This window comes from Epinephelus moara, chromosome 4, assembly GCF_006386435.1.
Source record: "Epinephelus moara isolate mb chromosome 4, YSFRI_EMoa_1.0, whole genome shotgun sequence".
Classification (NCBI taxonomy): Eukaryota; Metazoa; Chordata; class Actinopteri; order Perciformes; family Serranidae; genus Epinephelus; species Epinephelus moara.
This window is the reverse complement of record NC_065509.1, coordinates 35,805,003-35,822,680: the sequence shown is the minus strand read 5'-3', so window position 1 is coordinate 35,822,680 and position 17,678 is coordinate 35,805,003. Positions and strand designations below refer to the sequence as shown.

General features: G+C 41.8%; 1 protein-coding gene across 1 annotated transcript in view; it reads right to left on the bottom strand.

The window, feature by feature from the left end:
• rxfp1 (relaxin family peptide receptor 1) overlaps positions 1-17,678 on the bottom strand; it is a 135,078-nt gene that overhangs the window by 114,702 nt on the left and 2,698 nt on the right. Inside the window, exon 2 of the mRNA XM_050042483.1 lies at positions 5,594-5,731. Coding sequence (XP_049898440.1) covers positions 5,594-5,731 — 138 coding nt within the window. The remainder of the gene's footprint in view (positions 1-5,593; positions 5,732-17,678) is intronic.

The following is a 17,678-nucleotide window of genomic DNA, read 5'->3' as shown; positions in this document are numbered from 1 at the left end:
ATATGTTTTTTATGAGAAACCTAAACGACAACACTGATAAAATATATTGTGAACTTTTTTATCGTGAGTTATTCTCTCACTACATACTGTTCCCTACAGAACCAGCTCCTGTTGTTAAACAGCACCTTAAAAACCATTTGGAACATCTTTTATTACATTGATCATTTCATTGATGGGTTTCAGAGGTGTTTAAACCATAACTTCAACAGATTACACTTTTATACACTTTTATACCTTACATAATGTCATAACATTGTATTGGTGCAGTTTATCTTTATACAGAGACACAGAAACATTGAACTCCAATTTAATGTAATTTTATTATGATTACTGATGTAATCTAATGTGATTGACATTGACGGGCGAACCTGAGCACCAGGAGAAAACCCGTGAGTAGATGTAATCATCTCTGTGAGATGTCAGTGCTATATCGTAGGCAACTGCACCTGCTTGTGTCTAGTTGCCTACGATATAGCACTTATGAGTACCATAAACTGGATGACTAAGAATCTTCACCAACATCTCTGGGAGCTATTGTTGCCCAGCTCAGGCTGGGCAACAATAGACTCCTCTTCCTCCTCCTTCTTCTTGTCTCCTTTAGTTTGTTCTTCAAGGCACAGACAGTCAAGGCTACCTAGTCTTAATACAATGAGGACATTATTTGTGTACTGCATTGGTACATCCAAACACAGACAGAATTTCAAAAGTGTGTCTCCTATCAGCGCGGTCAGTGTCTGATCTGTACAAATCAGCTTCACTATAACTCACAGCATTCACAGACAAACACTTGTCTTCATCTGGACACATTTTCCCCACAAATACAACATGCTAATGTTATTAGCACAAGCCTATGGCATTTTACATTGTATAAATTAGCCTCGCGGCTATCAGACTTTTCCTCTACTCATATGAAGCCAGGGACAACAGCAACATTTAACAAAGGTAACGTTACAAAATTCGTCTCCATTGCAACTCACAAGGTTCACCAACAAAACAACTGACTTATACTAAACACGTTTTTCACAAATAATATAACATGCTAATGTTATTAGCACAAGCCTATGGCATTTTACATTGTATAAATTAGCCTAGCAAATAGAGAAGATTTCCTCTGCTCATATGAAGCCAGGATAAATCAGTACATGCATTAAATGGTGAGATGTCAGTGGAGGCTTTATTGTCTTCACAATTTACTGTATTATTATCTGTGAAATTAAACTAAATAAAAGCTTTGTTTTCACTGAGGGAAATGGTTTCATCTTACAGAAATAGACAGGAGGTCTGCGTCGCTGCTATTTGTAGTTACACATCTGGGGACATTGAAACGTTACCTTTGTTAAATGTTGCTGTTGTCCCTGGCTTTATATAAGTAGAGGAGATGTCCGCTAGCCGTTAAGCTAATTTTCTACAATCGGGAATCGTGGAGAAAATCCACAGAGAAGAACAGGTGTTAATTTGGACGCATTATGCGTTGTTCGGGCGCTCTCTAGGGCACAGGCATAACATCCATGGCGCAGCTTGCTGAGATACGATATAAAAATATTTTTGCATGCGTGCCCTCGCCCACAGTATTTTACTCGATATGCATGAAACCAAAGATAAAACTAAATGTTGAAATAGCAGTAAAACCACATTCATTCAAAAAATGACACAAGGGATGGAAAGGGGGGATGGCAGTTTTAGAAGGGGGATGATTTTGACCGTTTTTATTTCAAGGGGGATGCCAACCCCCCCTCATCCCCCCTCATCTCGTGTACCGCATGCAGGTGCAGGGCTGTTGTGGGTTTGTGAACTGGACCAGTGCAAAACTCTGAGACACACCACAGAAGCAAATTAGCATATTCCCAGACTGATCGATGAGCATGCAGTATAAAGAGGGCCTCTGTTAGGGTTACTCTGCTTTGGTGAAAAAGGCTCAACACAACAGAGACTACACTTCCTCAGGATGCTGAGGATGACCAACCTCTCTCTCTTAAAATGACTTGTGTGTTTCTACCACTGCTCAGTGGAGAGCATCTTGATGTACTGCATTACGGACAGGTATGGGAACTGTCTTTTGGCTCTCCAGAGGGTGGTCAACACAGCACAAAAAAATAATTGGACTCCCCCTGCCCCCCCCCCCCCCTCCCCCCCCTCTAGAAGACATCTACAGGCCTCGCTGCAGCAGAGCCTGCAGGATTGTTAGAGACAGTAATCACCCCTTTCACCACCTGTTCACACTGCTGCCCACAAGAAGATGCCACAGAGCCCTGAAATGCTGCAACTCCAGACTTAGGAACAGTTTTCACCCCAAAGCCATACACAACCTGAACTCTCTCCCCCAAATCCCCCGCCCTCACCCACCACCACCACAACAATTTTCAATATGCACTTTATCTTGTCCTTTTTATAGCACCTTATTTATCAAATTATAGCCTTATCCTGTTTTAATGTGTGGGTATATGAGTAACTGGAACAGCTTTTCTTTTATGAGAGACAGCTAATTTTGTCATGTAAAGGCGTTAATTAATTCATTCATTATACATTCACAGTTTCAAAAAAATGTATCAAGGCCCAGACAGCCACCTTCACCTTCAAACCAGCGGTTACCGCAAGACCACTGACACTCCAACCCACCTGACAGGACGTGTTTCAGTCATGCTAATGCCTTGATAATACAGAAATTTCAATACAATAACAAATCAGTCTCATAACAGGAACCAAAGGGGGAGCAATGCAGCCACAAAGCCACACTGAGTCTCACACCTTGGGTTCCTGCACCCCCACACTCCCTGCTATAGCATTCAATCATCTGCTGATCCCTTTGTGCACGACCGTATTTCATCCGACCAGCAGTGACCCTCAGTCCCTGCTCCTCATTCATCTCCCTCCCACCTTACCCGCCATTCCAATAAACTAATTAGCTTACTTGAATAATGTTCTTTGCTTGTGAAAGCTCAGTTAAATACCAACTCTCATTTAAATGGCAAAACCAACTGTGTAACAGTTTCACTAGTGTGGCCTTCAGCATCTTAATACTGGTCAGTGACCTCAGTTTCCCCCCTCACAGAAGGCCAGGAACTGGTCACACAGAACATCTTTTTCTCCTTATGTATGACACTTAAGGCTTATTTTCTCTTTAGTCGAGGGACTTATACAGTTGCACGGTATCCCTGAAAAGATTTCTTTAGTGAAGGAAAAACGTGAGAGGTTTTACAGAGGTAAAAGCTTCCATGGAAATTGTTTGTTTGTCTGGACTTATGGTTAGTGAAAAACCGCAGAAGATAAGAAAAGCATGTTGATCAGAGGAGGAAAAGATTAAACTCCTGGAAGAATACAATCATAGAAAGCACAAACTACAAAGTAAATTTGATCGCTAAATACCAGAAAACGGACAACGATCAATCAAATCTAAAGTGTAAACTTAAAAGCGTATTCATTGGGTTCTCCTGGTCGCAGAACACTCTTCTCAGGGTGTGTTAGTTTTTTTCATTCATCACCATAAACTTTTTTTTACCCTGCTTTGATTGCTAAGGTCTTTTGTGCAACGATCAAGGGATTCCTTAAGAATAAGACCAAGACAAGGAGAAAACCATAAATACTTAAAGCCCCTACAATGAACTTTGATTTTGAGTTGATTTTGGCGACCCTGTGGACAAAAGCGGTAGTGTTTTGCCGGAATGAAGCCTACATTTCCCATGAGCTCTAGCGCATATTGTCGTAAAGACGCTTACCTGGCTCGTCAATGTGTTTGTTTTGGGGATAAATGAAACAACAAGACGGGAAAACTTGACAGGATCCCAGCTCACCTCTGCCGCACCCCAGCTCCACCTCTCCAGCGTAAGTGCCATCACCACCGGGGTAAACGCAGCGGTCTGCTGGTAAGGCTGAAGGCCTGTTTGGCGAGCACTTCCACGGCTTCTTGGACTGAGTATGGAGCGGTGCCTCGCCTCTTTATTTCTCGGCACTCGCTGGACCCTGTCAATGCCTGGCTGGTACCTGTCGTCGGCCCGGATGAGGTGGTAAATGCTAGATCGCTAGCAAACAAAACGTTTATCCTGAAGGATTTCCTGACTTCCTGAGGACTGGATTTTCTCTGTGTGACTGAGACGTGGCTGACTGTTGGTGAGTCCAGTGCTTTCACAGAACTTTTACCCGATGATTGCTGCTATTTTAACTCCCCGCGGACGTCGGGTCGAGGAGGAGGAATAGCGACTATTTATAAGAGTCACTATAAATGTAAGCAGCTAGGTAAGATGACGTGTGCCGTCTGAGTGCCATAAATCGTTTCGTCCTGGAAGCGACCTGGGGTGGACCCGGAGACAGTTTCCTAAAGGTATGAATATACACTATATAGAAATAGCTTATCTTCACACCGATGGTCTCATTTGCTGTTGTAGGTCACGAACAGACATCAGCAGAAACGAGAGACTTTTGCATATCCAGTTAAAAGTTCCTTGTAGCGGCTCTAAGTGAACATTTTAAGGAAACCTGAAGGAGAAAACTTCGGCCCAGATCACACCGAAAGCTTTTTGCAGGTTGCAAAACGCGAGTCTCGCCGCACTGCCTCTCTTTTTTAATTAAATGCCACTAGTGGAAAAAAGGCTGTCAGTAAATAGTTTGTTGGGCACAGCGAAACAGAGATCTGTGTGGGTACATGAGACTCTAAAAAAGAGGGTGGATCATGGGGAGTACCACCAGCTGGTCCAGGAGCTTCTCCTCCATGATGGTCATTTCCAGGCATATTTTAGGATGACTTAGGGGCAGTTTGACAACCTGCTGTCTATCGCCAAGCCGTATAGCTCTGGGTATCCAGCAACAGCTACCACCAGTTTCTCCTTCATTGTTTACCAACTGTAAACTTGTTGTCGTGACCACCACAGAAGACCCGCCTCTCAAATCATCAGTCTGGACAATGGGGAAAAAAGATGCCGAAAAATGAGATGATGTGGGGTGTTTTTCCGCTTTGAGTTGAAGTTTTTTCAACTTGAGGAGTTCAGAGCGCTCTGACAAAAACGCCAGGCGCGTCACAGCACAGGAACCACAAAAAGCTTCATTCTCATTGAAAACAATTACAAAAGGTGCCTCCAGCTGTTTAAATGCTTTCTGTGTGATCAGCGCCTTAACAGTGTTTTGTGCAACCACATTTATTTTAAGAAAACCTTAATTAGGTGTTTTGTGCCCTAGGAACTAAGCGGGGCTTCAGAACAGGCAATGAATAGAGATAACCACTCCAGTGCTAGTAGTAGTGAGCTAACTGCTGTGTGCTGGGACCATTGAGTACAAAGAAACATTTCTTTTTTTCATTTTTCTTGGCCCACACGCTGGTGTTATTTAATTCACTCTGGATAACGGCAAATAGCTGCGAGAACAATGATCACCGCAGACAGAGACCACTGCGTATGCACATCCAAAGTGGATGTGCATACGCAGTGTTTCACTTACTCGAAATGGATTTTGTGTAAAGTTACGCTTTAGAGTGAGAGGTGTGCATCTGAAAACTTTCGGTGCATTATCTGTTATAGAAGTGTCCAACGGAGCTGGTAAATCTCAGCATGAAGTTAAACAACACACGGTCATTTAAACATTTGTTCAAGTAGAAATAATGAATTACCACAGTTCTCCTCGTCCGCTTGATTTCCGCAGTCGTCGATGCCGTTGCAGTGCATGAGCTGCGGGAGGCACACGGTCAGGTTGCCACAGGGGAAATATCCAAGGGGGCACGACGCCTTCTCCTCCGTGAGATTGAGTGCTATAAATAAAGCAGAAAATCCACAAATATGATTATGAATGTAACATTTCTGCCACTCATCTGAGAGCTCTTGTTGAAAATTTTAGTGAACATGTGGAGTTTGTGCATCTCATTACAGAAGCTTTTGCACCCATTTGTCCAAACCTACATTAAAGGGCTCGATCAGTGCTTCAGGGAGCTTTGGTACAATCCATGATGAGTTTGCTTAATCAACAGTGTTGCGTTGCTGCTGTGGTGTTTTACGACACAGTCTAAATTATGCACAGACAAAGCACAAACCGCACAGACTGACAAATGTGGGGAATGTAAAACAGACCTCACATGCCATGAAAGCTGGAGGAAAAATTACTCGTTCCCTCATCTCACTCTGTCCTTATTATAAACATTCCTTATTCAAGTGCCATGGTGAGTCTGCCTTATCGCACCTCTGGTTCAAGATACAGGTGACAGAACTGTGACAGGGCAGTTGCAGATTACACATCAGACCTATCTGGAGTCTCTGAACTGGACCCAATTAACCGCAGAGTATAATTTATGATTCCCCACGTTATCTGCGACGAACATAGCAGTCAGGCTTCAAGCTAAATTGTCGATTTATTATGACATTATGTCTCAACAAGACCCCTCACATTTTCTTAGCACTTTTCCTTAATTAGGAACTAAAGGCAACTGTGTCACATCCCATCATCATTAGCTTTACAAATGTATTCAGCATCTTCATAACCTTTTTTTATACGTTTAGTATAAGTGGAATATATGATTATTTTCTGAGAAATAAACTAAACATGTCAGTTCATATGCATTTGCCCTCCAAAATATAAAGAAGTGCTGTAAGGAGTTGGGATGCTTCAGCACACATATTTCAAGTTGATTACTTTACACTGGTAATTTGAATTATGTCACTTCATTATTTTATGAGTATCAGTGTCTAATTAGAAGGCGTACATCTTCTGTCGACAGTGAAACATCAGATTCAGATTAAATTTTAAAAGACAGTGTTTGCTGGTTTAATCATTCTGAATTTGACCCCCAGTGTTTTTGCCAAATAAATATAAATGGTCTTTATGCAACATTTATTTAAAGATGATAAACAATTCATCATCCTGCTGAGCCCTGAGAGACTGTACACTCCAGCAAATTATTCATGGCGTTAGTGGATAACGCTTAAAATAAAGATGTTTTTCAGCATTAGAAATTATGGTTGGTTATTTTTTTTAAACATTTAAGTGTTTTAGTCAGTTTGCAACTTATTTTGAAAAGCTGTCAAATCAAAAACACATTTAACATGTTTGAGTAGGATCGAATTAAAATAAATAAACTAGAATATCTTAAATAAATAATGTGACCACTAAATGTCACCACAACTTTCAGATAAATATTACATTGGTTCAACTTAACTGAACCTTTCGAGGTCAAAGCAAATTACATTTGTAATGCTTAAATAGCTGAGTTTGTTGATCATCTGTTATATCAAGGCTGATATATGCTCACTGGCCACTTTATTAGGTACACCTTGCTCGTACCAGGTTGGACCCCTTTTGCCTTCAGAACTGCCTTAATTCTTGGTGTCATAGATGCAACAAGGTGCTGGAAATATTCCTCAGAGATTTTGGTCCATATTGACATGATGACATCACACAGTTGCTGCAGATTTGTCGGCTGCACATCCATGATGTGAATCTCCCATTCCACCACATCCCAAAGGCGCTCTATTGGATTGAGATCTGGTGACTGTGGAGGCCATTGGAGTACAGTGAACTCATTGTCATGTTCAAGAAACCAGTTTGAGATGATGTGAGCTTTGTGACATGGTGCGTTATCCTGCTGGAAGTAGCCATCAGAAGATGGGTACACTGTGGTCATAAAGGGATGGACACGGTCAGCAACAATACTCAGGTAGGCTGTGGTGTTTAAACCATGCTCAGTTGGTACTAAGGGGCCCAAAGTGTGCCAAGAAAATATCCCCCACACCATTACACCACCACCACCAGCCTGAACCGTTGATACAAGGCAGGATGGATCCATGCTTTCATGTTGTTTACACCAAATTCTGACCCTACCATCTGAATGTGGCAGCAGAAATCCAGACTCATCAGACCAGGCAACGTTTTTCCAATCTTCTATTGTCCAGTTTTGGTGAGCCTGTGTGAACTGTAGCCTCAGTTTCCTGTTGTTAGCTGACAGGAGTGGCACCTGGTGTGGTCTTCTGCTGCTGTAGCCCATCTGCTTCAAGGTTGGACGTGTTGTTGGTTCAGAGATGGTCTTCTGCACACCTTGGTTGTAACCAGTGGTTATTTGAGTTTATGTTGCCTTTCTATCATCTTGAACCAGTCTGGCCATTCTCCTCTGACCTCTGGCATCAACAAGGCATTTTCACCCACAGAACTGCCGCTCACTGGATATTTTCTCTTTGTCGAATCATCCTCTGTAAACCCTAGAGATGGCTGTGTTTGAAAATCCCAGTAGATCAGCAGTGTCTGAAATACTTAAACCAGCCCGTTTGGCACCAACAACCATGCCACGTTCAAAGTCACTTAAATCACCTTTCTTTCTGATGCTCGGTTTGATTTTCTGCAGGTCGTCTTCACCATGTCTACATGCCTAAATGCACTGAGTTGCTGCCACATGATTGGCTCATTAGCATTTGCTTTAAAGAGCAGTTGAACAAGTGTACCTAATAAAGTGGGCGGTGAGTGTACTTTTAGCAGCACCATCATATAATTTGAGGATGTTTTTTGGCCATTTCAGGCTCTTTTTGGAGAAATGGCAATGGAATGATGACACTGAACATAATGTCCCTGACTGGCAGGATCATCGCAACAAATTCTGGGCCCTATGATTATGGAATATGATTTCTATCTCTTTCCGTTCTCTCTTTTTTTTTGGAAACCTGTCAGCAGCTCTAGCTGAGTGTAGAGACCAATCCATGTGCAGGGGTGCAGCAGACTAAACCATTTTGTGGCTTAAAGGGGTGAGAGGGGCCTCAGAGAGCTTTCTTTTTTTATTCAAAGTTCAGTCTTTTTTATTCAGCCAATTTCAATTTATTTTCGGCAGTAATTATTTAGAAATAAAAAAAACTTCAAGCAAAACTAAACCTTTTATCCAGGCCTTTTTGAAGGCCCCCCTTCACTTGGGGTTCTGGGTAATCTGTCCCACTTTCCCCCTGACCACTTCTCCTGATGACTGGACTCAAACTGGGGATGCTGAAGTTCATGGTCAGAAACTAAAACCACTAGCTACCTTGGGGTGAATAATAAAACTAACATTTGGTTTTTTAAAAAAGATTCTCTCGTCAAAAACATTTAATTTGAAGACAGTCTCTCGTATCAAGACCCTCAGATTATTCACTTTATACAGAAACAGTGATAAGAGGAGAAATCCTCCATAGAGGGATGCACTACAGATGCACTACATTATGTGTATCACAGCTGCCACATGGCGCGTTGGCTCAGAGCCATATCATTTGATTATATTCATCATGTAACCATGTGTTCAACAGCACAGTAATTACGTACTTCAGCTGTGTTAGATAATCAACACTCAGCATGGTCAGACATGCCTCGAAGCACAATAGATGACAAAGTGAAAAGTGAAGATGCTACTTTCTGCTTTTTCCACCTCCCCTGGTGTCACAGGACAGCAGTGTATGCAGTGGCTGATTAAATGTTCTAGTTTACTTATTATTAGTTTGGGGAATACTGAACGTCTTCAGCCAACAGTAGGTGGTAAAGTGTTTATCATTTTGAAGTAACTTGCAAGTTTGCAAAAAAAAAAAGTGCAAACAGCAGATCTGAGTTCATATTTACAAATCTGAAAATCAGCATCAGCCACTGCAGCTACATCTGTTGGGGAGTTTCATGAGTATGCTTCATTTTTCATGAGGACAGGACTGCTGGTCCTTGACTGACGGCCAAAAGTGGAAACTGTTGCTGCTGCTGTCATCACCTGCACTTAAAAAAGTGTATGTGAGGACAGTGGACCTTGCACAATATAGGATACTTGGGGTAGGATTGGGCAGCATCTATATTTGATATCTTCCTGACATTTCACTGGGGTATACAGTGAGAGAAGAGTAAATAAATAGCATAAAAGTCCAGCTTCTGGTGATGGAAGTCATAGCAGCATGTATGTCATCCTCTAGCCCACAGTGTTGTGCTTTCTTAGGGTGCTTTCAGACCTAGAGTCGTCTTGCTTTGGTCTGAATCAGGGACTAGTTTTGTTCCAAAGTTGTATAATTGCCTAGAGCTGGTTCGTGTTCTCATGGCAGCATTTACAAGCGGACCAGATCAAATGCCTTGTGTGAGAAAGCTGCTCTTGATTGGTCAGAATTTCCATGAGGGAAAAATCCAGGAAGTAAAGCAAACGTTGAAGAAGAGTACACTTGCAAGATAAATGTGACACTTTCTAATGTCACAATGGAGGGACAACTACGCAGGTTGATTTTAGCGCTGCTCATCGTGGACTATATTGCTGTCATTGTTCATTTTAGTCAAACCATACAGTTTGAAAACGAGGCGCGGCTCCAACTAGAAAACAATGTTTTGATGCATTGGATGTGCTGAATGTGCATATTAAGGCAGTACAGGAGGAGGTGCACATTAATAATCCTCCAGGACTGTAACATGCTCATGATTAACACAAACAATGTGTCATGTGACTGCAGTTGGTTCAGATCCAGGTCGGAGCACCTTCTCACCACAAATGAACCGCACCAGAGTTTGTTTGTAACCGGACCAAGACCACCTCTTCAAGAAGGTCTCGGTCCGGTTGTTTTGGTGCGCACCTGAGTGTGATTGCAGTGTTCACACCTGCCCAAATGAACCGCACTTAGAGGGCAAACGAACTTGAGTTTGATTGAACCGAACCAAACAGGGCAGGTGTGAAAGCACGCTAAATGCAATTAGCCTACTCTGACAAGTCTTGCTGGGTAAAATATTTACGGATATAAGTGTCCTTCTTGCTGGAGGAAGCAATGACACTTATTGCTGCAGCAGACACTGACACATCAGTGGGCTAAATGGAGATGGTGTTTTGAATAAAATCATGCGGCAATTAAACTGCTTCTGTAGTCATCACAGGATATAGTTACATGTGGCAATACTCCCAAACAGGGGCAGAGGCATTTGTCATTTTCACTACTTCCGTAGCGTCATCCCCAGCACTCGCAGTTGCCATGTTTCTCAGCTTAGCTGCCTGTCCCACCAGAATAGACTGACCTCTGGTGGTATGTGTTTAGCATTACATCAACTTAATACAACATCTCCATATCAGTTTAATAGAAAGAGGAGCATCTGTATTTTTGACGGTACTGAAAAATTGCACCTTTGGGATTTCTAAATACCTGGATTTATTTTAATACCCTGATACCGCCAGAGTCTAATCTGGGGAAACTTGTTTTCTGCCTAAAGCAACTAGTAAAGCAGAGCAATAAAAGCACCTTGATAATGTGATTGCTGAAGAGGAACAACAATATACAGCTACTAATCGTCAGACTGGTACAGGGGCAGACAAGGGCTGGGTGATATATCACCTATGTATATCGATATATTTTCAAGCCAAATATAGATTTAGACGACACCGTTTAAATCGATATAGGGTCAAGTTGCGTAACATAATGCATACCAGTGTGCATCTCTCCTCTCTCATCTCTCTGCTTCATTCACTCACTCACAAGTTCCCCAGCGACACTCAGAGAGACACAGAGCTGCTCCTCTGTTTAATCTGTCTGTTAATTAGTCTACAGTGCAACATCGGCCTATATGATGCACGTGTTATGCTAAATCAGTCTGTGAGATGAATTAAATTATGTAGTAGCACACGTGCAGTACAGCACTGCGCTGCATGTGTGGGAGACAGAGCTGCTTGATCGTGTCAGGTGAGCGTGTATTTGCTTGTTTGTGTGTGAGGTGGATCATAGCGCATTGCTGTTCTTTTTGGGAGCCTATTTTGTGACATGGAGACAGCACCTGGATGCACGCAACAGATCTGTTTAAACAACACAGACGTTTTATATAAAAGATGTGTATAACTCAGACAAAGTGTCTCTCGCTCCTTCCCTCCCTCTGATGCTCTGTGCATAAATAACATTAATAGCCTAAATAAATAAAAAGATTTAAATCATTTTCCAGCACTAGTTTTATTTGAAAGTTCATGGTAAACAACTTTTTAACCCATCTCACAAAGACTGACTGTTTCTACTACAATAGATCTAGACCTACTTGATACTTTTATACTCATGTTATAGTTTTGTGCCCTCGTTCTGCAAACCTTTAAACCTCTGTAGCTCCAGTTAATTTATAACATTTTTCATTTACAGTGTGCAGCTGTATATTTTAAAACTGGGAGAAAAAAATCAGTGTCTTTGCATTTTATTTTGATCACAGTCTGTTTTTATAAAAGTGCACATGACATGTCTCATCTCATGAAATGTGGTTTTAACCTGCAGCTGAAAACATGTCACCCATTTTGTAGAAAATACCAAGATATCTATCGCGTATCACCATCTCGCCTGAAAATGCAGAGATATAAATTTTTGTCCATATCGCCCAGTCCTACGCCAAACCAAGAACACACTGGGGGGATTATATATCTCATCTGGCCTGGGAACGCCTCAGGGTTCTCCAGGAGGAGCCGGAAAGCGATGCTGGGGACGAAGACATCTGGAGTACTTTGCTAAGCTGGCTGCCCCTGTGACCTGGATAAGCAGACGAAAATAGACGGATGGATGGATCCTCATTTTCCATATGAACTTGAGGTCACGTAACACCAATTTTCTAATCGTAAAAAACAAACAGACAAACTAAAAACATAACACAAAAAAAACTTAAACTAAGTGAGCAGTGCACACTTCTCAAGCAATATGATGCTGAATAAAAGCAGAAGAGATCCTCATCCATTAGTGGCTTAGCTCTGCTGCTGATGCATCATAATACAATGGTGAGGTTACAGGTAAGTGCTGCCACTTCACTGTGAAAACCCCACCTGTCAGTGTCAGGAGGTGCACTAATGAAAGGATCCTTTAAGATGTCTGTTTTCTAAAACAAATCGCACATAAATTCCCTGAAGAATACACTTGTAAATGACTGGGAAATATGAAATTTGTTTAAAACCAGTCATCCTGTACTGTGTGGGATGTATGATGCCTGCCACTACACGACCAGGACAAATGCTTTCAGTCGAAGGAACTCCATCGCAGCAGATGATGGTTCTGGGATCAAATTATGCATAAAAGAAACACATGATGTTTTTGATGATTAGTGAAGAAAAGTAGAGAACCCCCCCCCAGCTCTGACAGAAAAATATTTCCTCGTTAAAAATCTGTGTCAATATGCAGCGTACAAGAAATAATGGAGGCAGTCCAACAGTGCGATATGAATAATCTACATATGTCCCCATTGTTCCAGGTCCCTAATCAAGCTTGTCAATCAAAGTTTAGCCTTTAAGCAGGAATGTAGTCTAATGATGACACAAAGGCGTCCACTCTCCACCACCTACTGAGCATTGTCAGAATTAAATGAGACAGAAGAAACCATAATGCTATAAAGTGAGAAAACTGCGTCTCGGGTTACTGTGCAGCAGAAGATATTTGACAGCTCGTACTTTACAGCGTGTTGGAGAAGAAATATCACAAATGACAAAAGAACTACAACTCCAGTACAGATTACATAATAGAAATGCACAACATATTCTTATCACGTCTCATGCTGTTCTTTTCAAAAGGAACAATACGTCGGTGTGCAGACTATTACCATACAACACACCCGCTGGAGATGTTTATATGCAATTTGCAGTTCAATCCTCCTCTTTTTATAATTTTCTTTATGAGAAGCTCTGGGCTCATAACTCCAATGTAAAGACCCATAGATGACAATACCTGACACTGAGCGCAACTGACAGAGTATAAAGAGCGAAAGTAGCACAGGATGGGAGGAAGAGGAGGTGGATGGGTAAAACAAAACAAGACTTTCACTCAAGAGACCACAGTTAGTGTCCCCAAACCAAAGTCAGTGTTGTTTTAATATAATGTTAGTAATTTATGTCCGGTTGTTGCTCACTGACGTCAATCATGTCACATTATGTTAGTTTGACATAGCACAGGTACTTATTTTAATCCAAGACAAAATCTTTTATCTAAACCTAACCAAGAAGTTTTGTTGCCTTTGTGTTTCAGCTATGCATCACCACAAACTGAAAATAATGGAAGTAGTTACTGTGATGTCATCCACTGGTTTGTGGACTCCAATTTGAAGCCTCAAGTTCGGGGTTTTGGCTGTTGCCATCTTGTTTTTTTTGGAGCCAGAAGTGACCATATTTGAGCAAGAGGCTGGAGCTGTGGAGCGAGGGATGGATCTGACTTAAAAGCAGAGGACACTATCGGCAGACAGCCCGTCACTCAAAGCTGCCTGCCTTAATTAACTTAACTGTTAGTCTTAATAAAATGTAAATGGGTGAGTTATACTGTATAAAACCCCTGTACAGTTGCCATGAAGGTGGAAATTAGCAAGAGAGAACAAAACTGCTTTTTACTTTTTTTACATGTTTATTTCTGCTGTGAAGTTGTTGGGGTCTATGGAGATTGACTGGCTTCTGGAGCCAACTTCAGGTGACCGTTCAATGAACTACAGTTTTTGGCACTTCATGGTGGTTTTACTTTTCTTTTTGTTAAAGATATTTTTTAGGGCTTTTTTGCCTTTAAGCAAAGGCAAGTTTATTAGCATGAAAGAGGGAAGGGGAGGGGATGACATGCCAACACATTCTCATTGGACCAATTCCATTTCTCCATCAGGTTAAGAGCTAACCTGACGGAGAATTGGGACACCGCTTCCCCTCACATGAACACGCAAAACCAATGGGAAGGGCCAAGACGAGGGCTAAGGAGAAGAAATGTCTGTGTGGATGTTCCTGTTGTTGTTTATTTTTGTCTTTTTTTTTTTTTACCTAAGCACTGAAATAGATGTAGCACTTTCAATTTCGTTGCAAATTCTTTTTGCAATGACAATAAAGGCATTCTGATTCTGATTCTGATTCTGAAATGGAATTGGTCCTTGGTCTGTAAGGGCTTAGGGCTTGAGTCAACGAGTCTGTAAGGGATCCGTTTGGGATTGGGGGATTCTGACCTTGTCACATATCGATGATCGGTCAGGGACCTTCCACGTCCAGATACGACGTGCAAGGTACCCTGGGTGCGTTGGTTGTTGATGTTCTGGGACTAGGGTTGGGATCCGGATCCAGTTCTTTTTTGGAACCAGGTCCAAAGTTCCGGTTCCGGAACCAGTTCCATCACATTTGGAATAACGGTTCCTGCAAACGGTTCCTAGATTGTAAAAAAAAACCCGTCACATGCATTTCCATTAGAGTGCAGCACGGACCGCATATTTCTGTCCGAACCCGACCGAGCCCGACATTATTTAATTACTAAAGCACTGAGTTTGTGTAACACAGTTGTTATGGTTACAGGCTATTTAACAGGCCGGGCGTGCGCCGTGGGTGCTCAGCGGAGAGGGAGACCTCCGTGCTTGAGACGGGAGCGGGCGGCGGGATGTCAGATGCTTCCAGCGAGGGGAGAGGGTGAAATATAACAAAATAAGATAAAATAGGAAAAACCTGTCTCCCTCTTTTATTTAATTTTCAGCATTTAATCAAGGCGGAGGCGGGCGGCTGGAGGTCCGAGGCTTCCAGCGNCACACCACACACAAATGTGTAGGCTATTTTCACCTAATTGTACTGTGCAACAGTTAGAATAAAGTTTTTGTATTTGTATGATTGCATTTGTGTTTATTATATACTTTAAGTATAGCAAGTATAATGAATATAATGCAGGAATCGGTAAGGAATCGGACTGTTAAGAAGGAATCGGTAAGGAATCGGACGTGTCCCAACCCTATCTGGGACACTGTGTCAAGTTCTACCTGTTACATGCATTGTCTTCTTTCAAAATACACCTCTGTTTTCACAGGAAATTTACAGTTTACATACAGTCTCTTTCAAAATAAATGCACTATGTAAGTAGGCGTAGTTTAACTACAATGGCGACCGGCCGCGTAACATGTCGATGTTAGAGGATGGCTTTTTCCGTCAGTGTCTGGCACCACAAGTCACTGCCCAAGCACTGGATTTTGACGACTTCGGAGTGAGAAAGAGTCGGACATGCAGTAAAGGGCCATGGGTTGCAATCGAACTTGTGGCTGGTACGACAAGGACAAAGCCTTTGTACATGGGGCACCTGCTCTACCTGGTGAGCTAATGGGCGCCCCGATGGCTTCATTTTTTCAACTCCTAGAGGCTGCTGCTTGTGCATCACAGAGACCTCCTCTGTAGTTGCGAGATGCATCTGTATTTGACGACTTGTGAGGTTGCAGTGGGAAATGTTCAGTCCATCTGAGACAAAAAAGTCTAATTTCAAATGAACACCTGGACTTGAAAATGTATGTTTGCTCTATTTAAGTGCCCTGACACACTTAGCTGACATTTGGTTGTCGGGTGCTGCTGGGCCACCGGCTTTATGTTCAGGCCCCTTGCTGTTGGGTCTGCACCCATAAAGACATTGTATAAAGTCCTTTGGGTCTTCAGTTAAAAGTTGCACTTGAACATAAGAGGAAATATCTACTCATTATCTGCATTCATAATAATCATAACCCTATCAATAATAATAATAATAATAACCATGGAGGGAAAAACAAAAACTATTCAAGTATACTTCATTGTCCTCATGGGAGAACTTTTGACCTTAATCGCACTCAAAATCAGCCATAAATATTCAACATTTTTACGCTATCTATCTTTCATGGAATATGAAATAAGAATCCGTCTGGTAAAAAAACAGGCACTGTAAGGTTTACTGAAATTGTCAGAAAAGGAAAGAAAAGCACACGACAAGGCACACTAAGGATAGCCCACTCCCACTGACTGAGTCAGCCAAACAGAAGCTGATAAGGACCAACTGGAGCGCGGATGTCAAACTCATTTTAGTTCATGATCTGCATACAGGCTGATTTGATCTCAAGTGGGCCGAACCAGTACATCCATTGCGTAACAGCTTATAAATAGCATCTTCAGAATGTTCCCATTCTTTTAGTGAAGCAGCGCAAGTACATTCTGACAATGTTGATGTGTTTGAACAGATGAAGAGAAATAAGTAATGAAGTAAAATAATAATTTCGACAATATGTCACAGTTTTCCACAGTCAGTCTGTCTGCTACTCACTGCCATTACATTCTTCCATACATCTCTATCCTTGCACAGTAATGCCGGCACCACACTAAACTAAACTGGGAGCGATTGAGGAAGCAGGTCAAGTTATCCCTTGCCTTACAAACCATTTACAAATCAAAAGTTTTGGCGGTGCCTTAGTGACAGGGTTCAACCAATACAGTTTTAAGATATAATCTGATACAGTTTCTTTTGTAGTGAAGCTGCTGATTGATAATATTTTGCACAATGTTCAATATCTTTAAATCTGGCTACAATCATTGTTTTTAGAGAGAGCTGTATTCTGGTCAGGGTGGAAAAGCCTCTGAAGCAGCATTTTACACAAAGTAGGATACTCAGTATTTAACTTACTTCTGATGCTTGGCATCTCTTGAGGCTCATTTCTACTCCCTTTTTGGATTTAAATAGATATGTTCTCTTCAAACATAACCGTCTCTACCCACATACTCTCAATCGTCCTTTATGTTGGCATGAGTACATCCACTAGATGGCACTAAAAGGCACAGTCAAAAGTAGGGATGCACCGAAATGAAAATTTGTGGCCGAAGCCGAAGCCGAATATTATTAAACACTTGGCCGAATACCAAGTACCGAATACCGAATATCATTGTTTAGTTTTTCATTAGTTTTTGCAGAGGAACCCCCTCCAGATTAGTGTTGTCACGGTACCAAAATTGGGACCCACTGTACGATACCAATGAAAATATCATGGTTCTGAGTAGTATCACGATACCACAG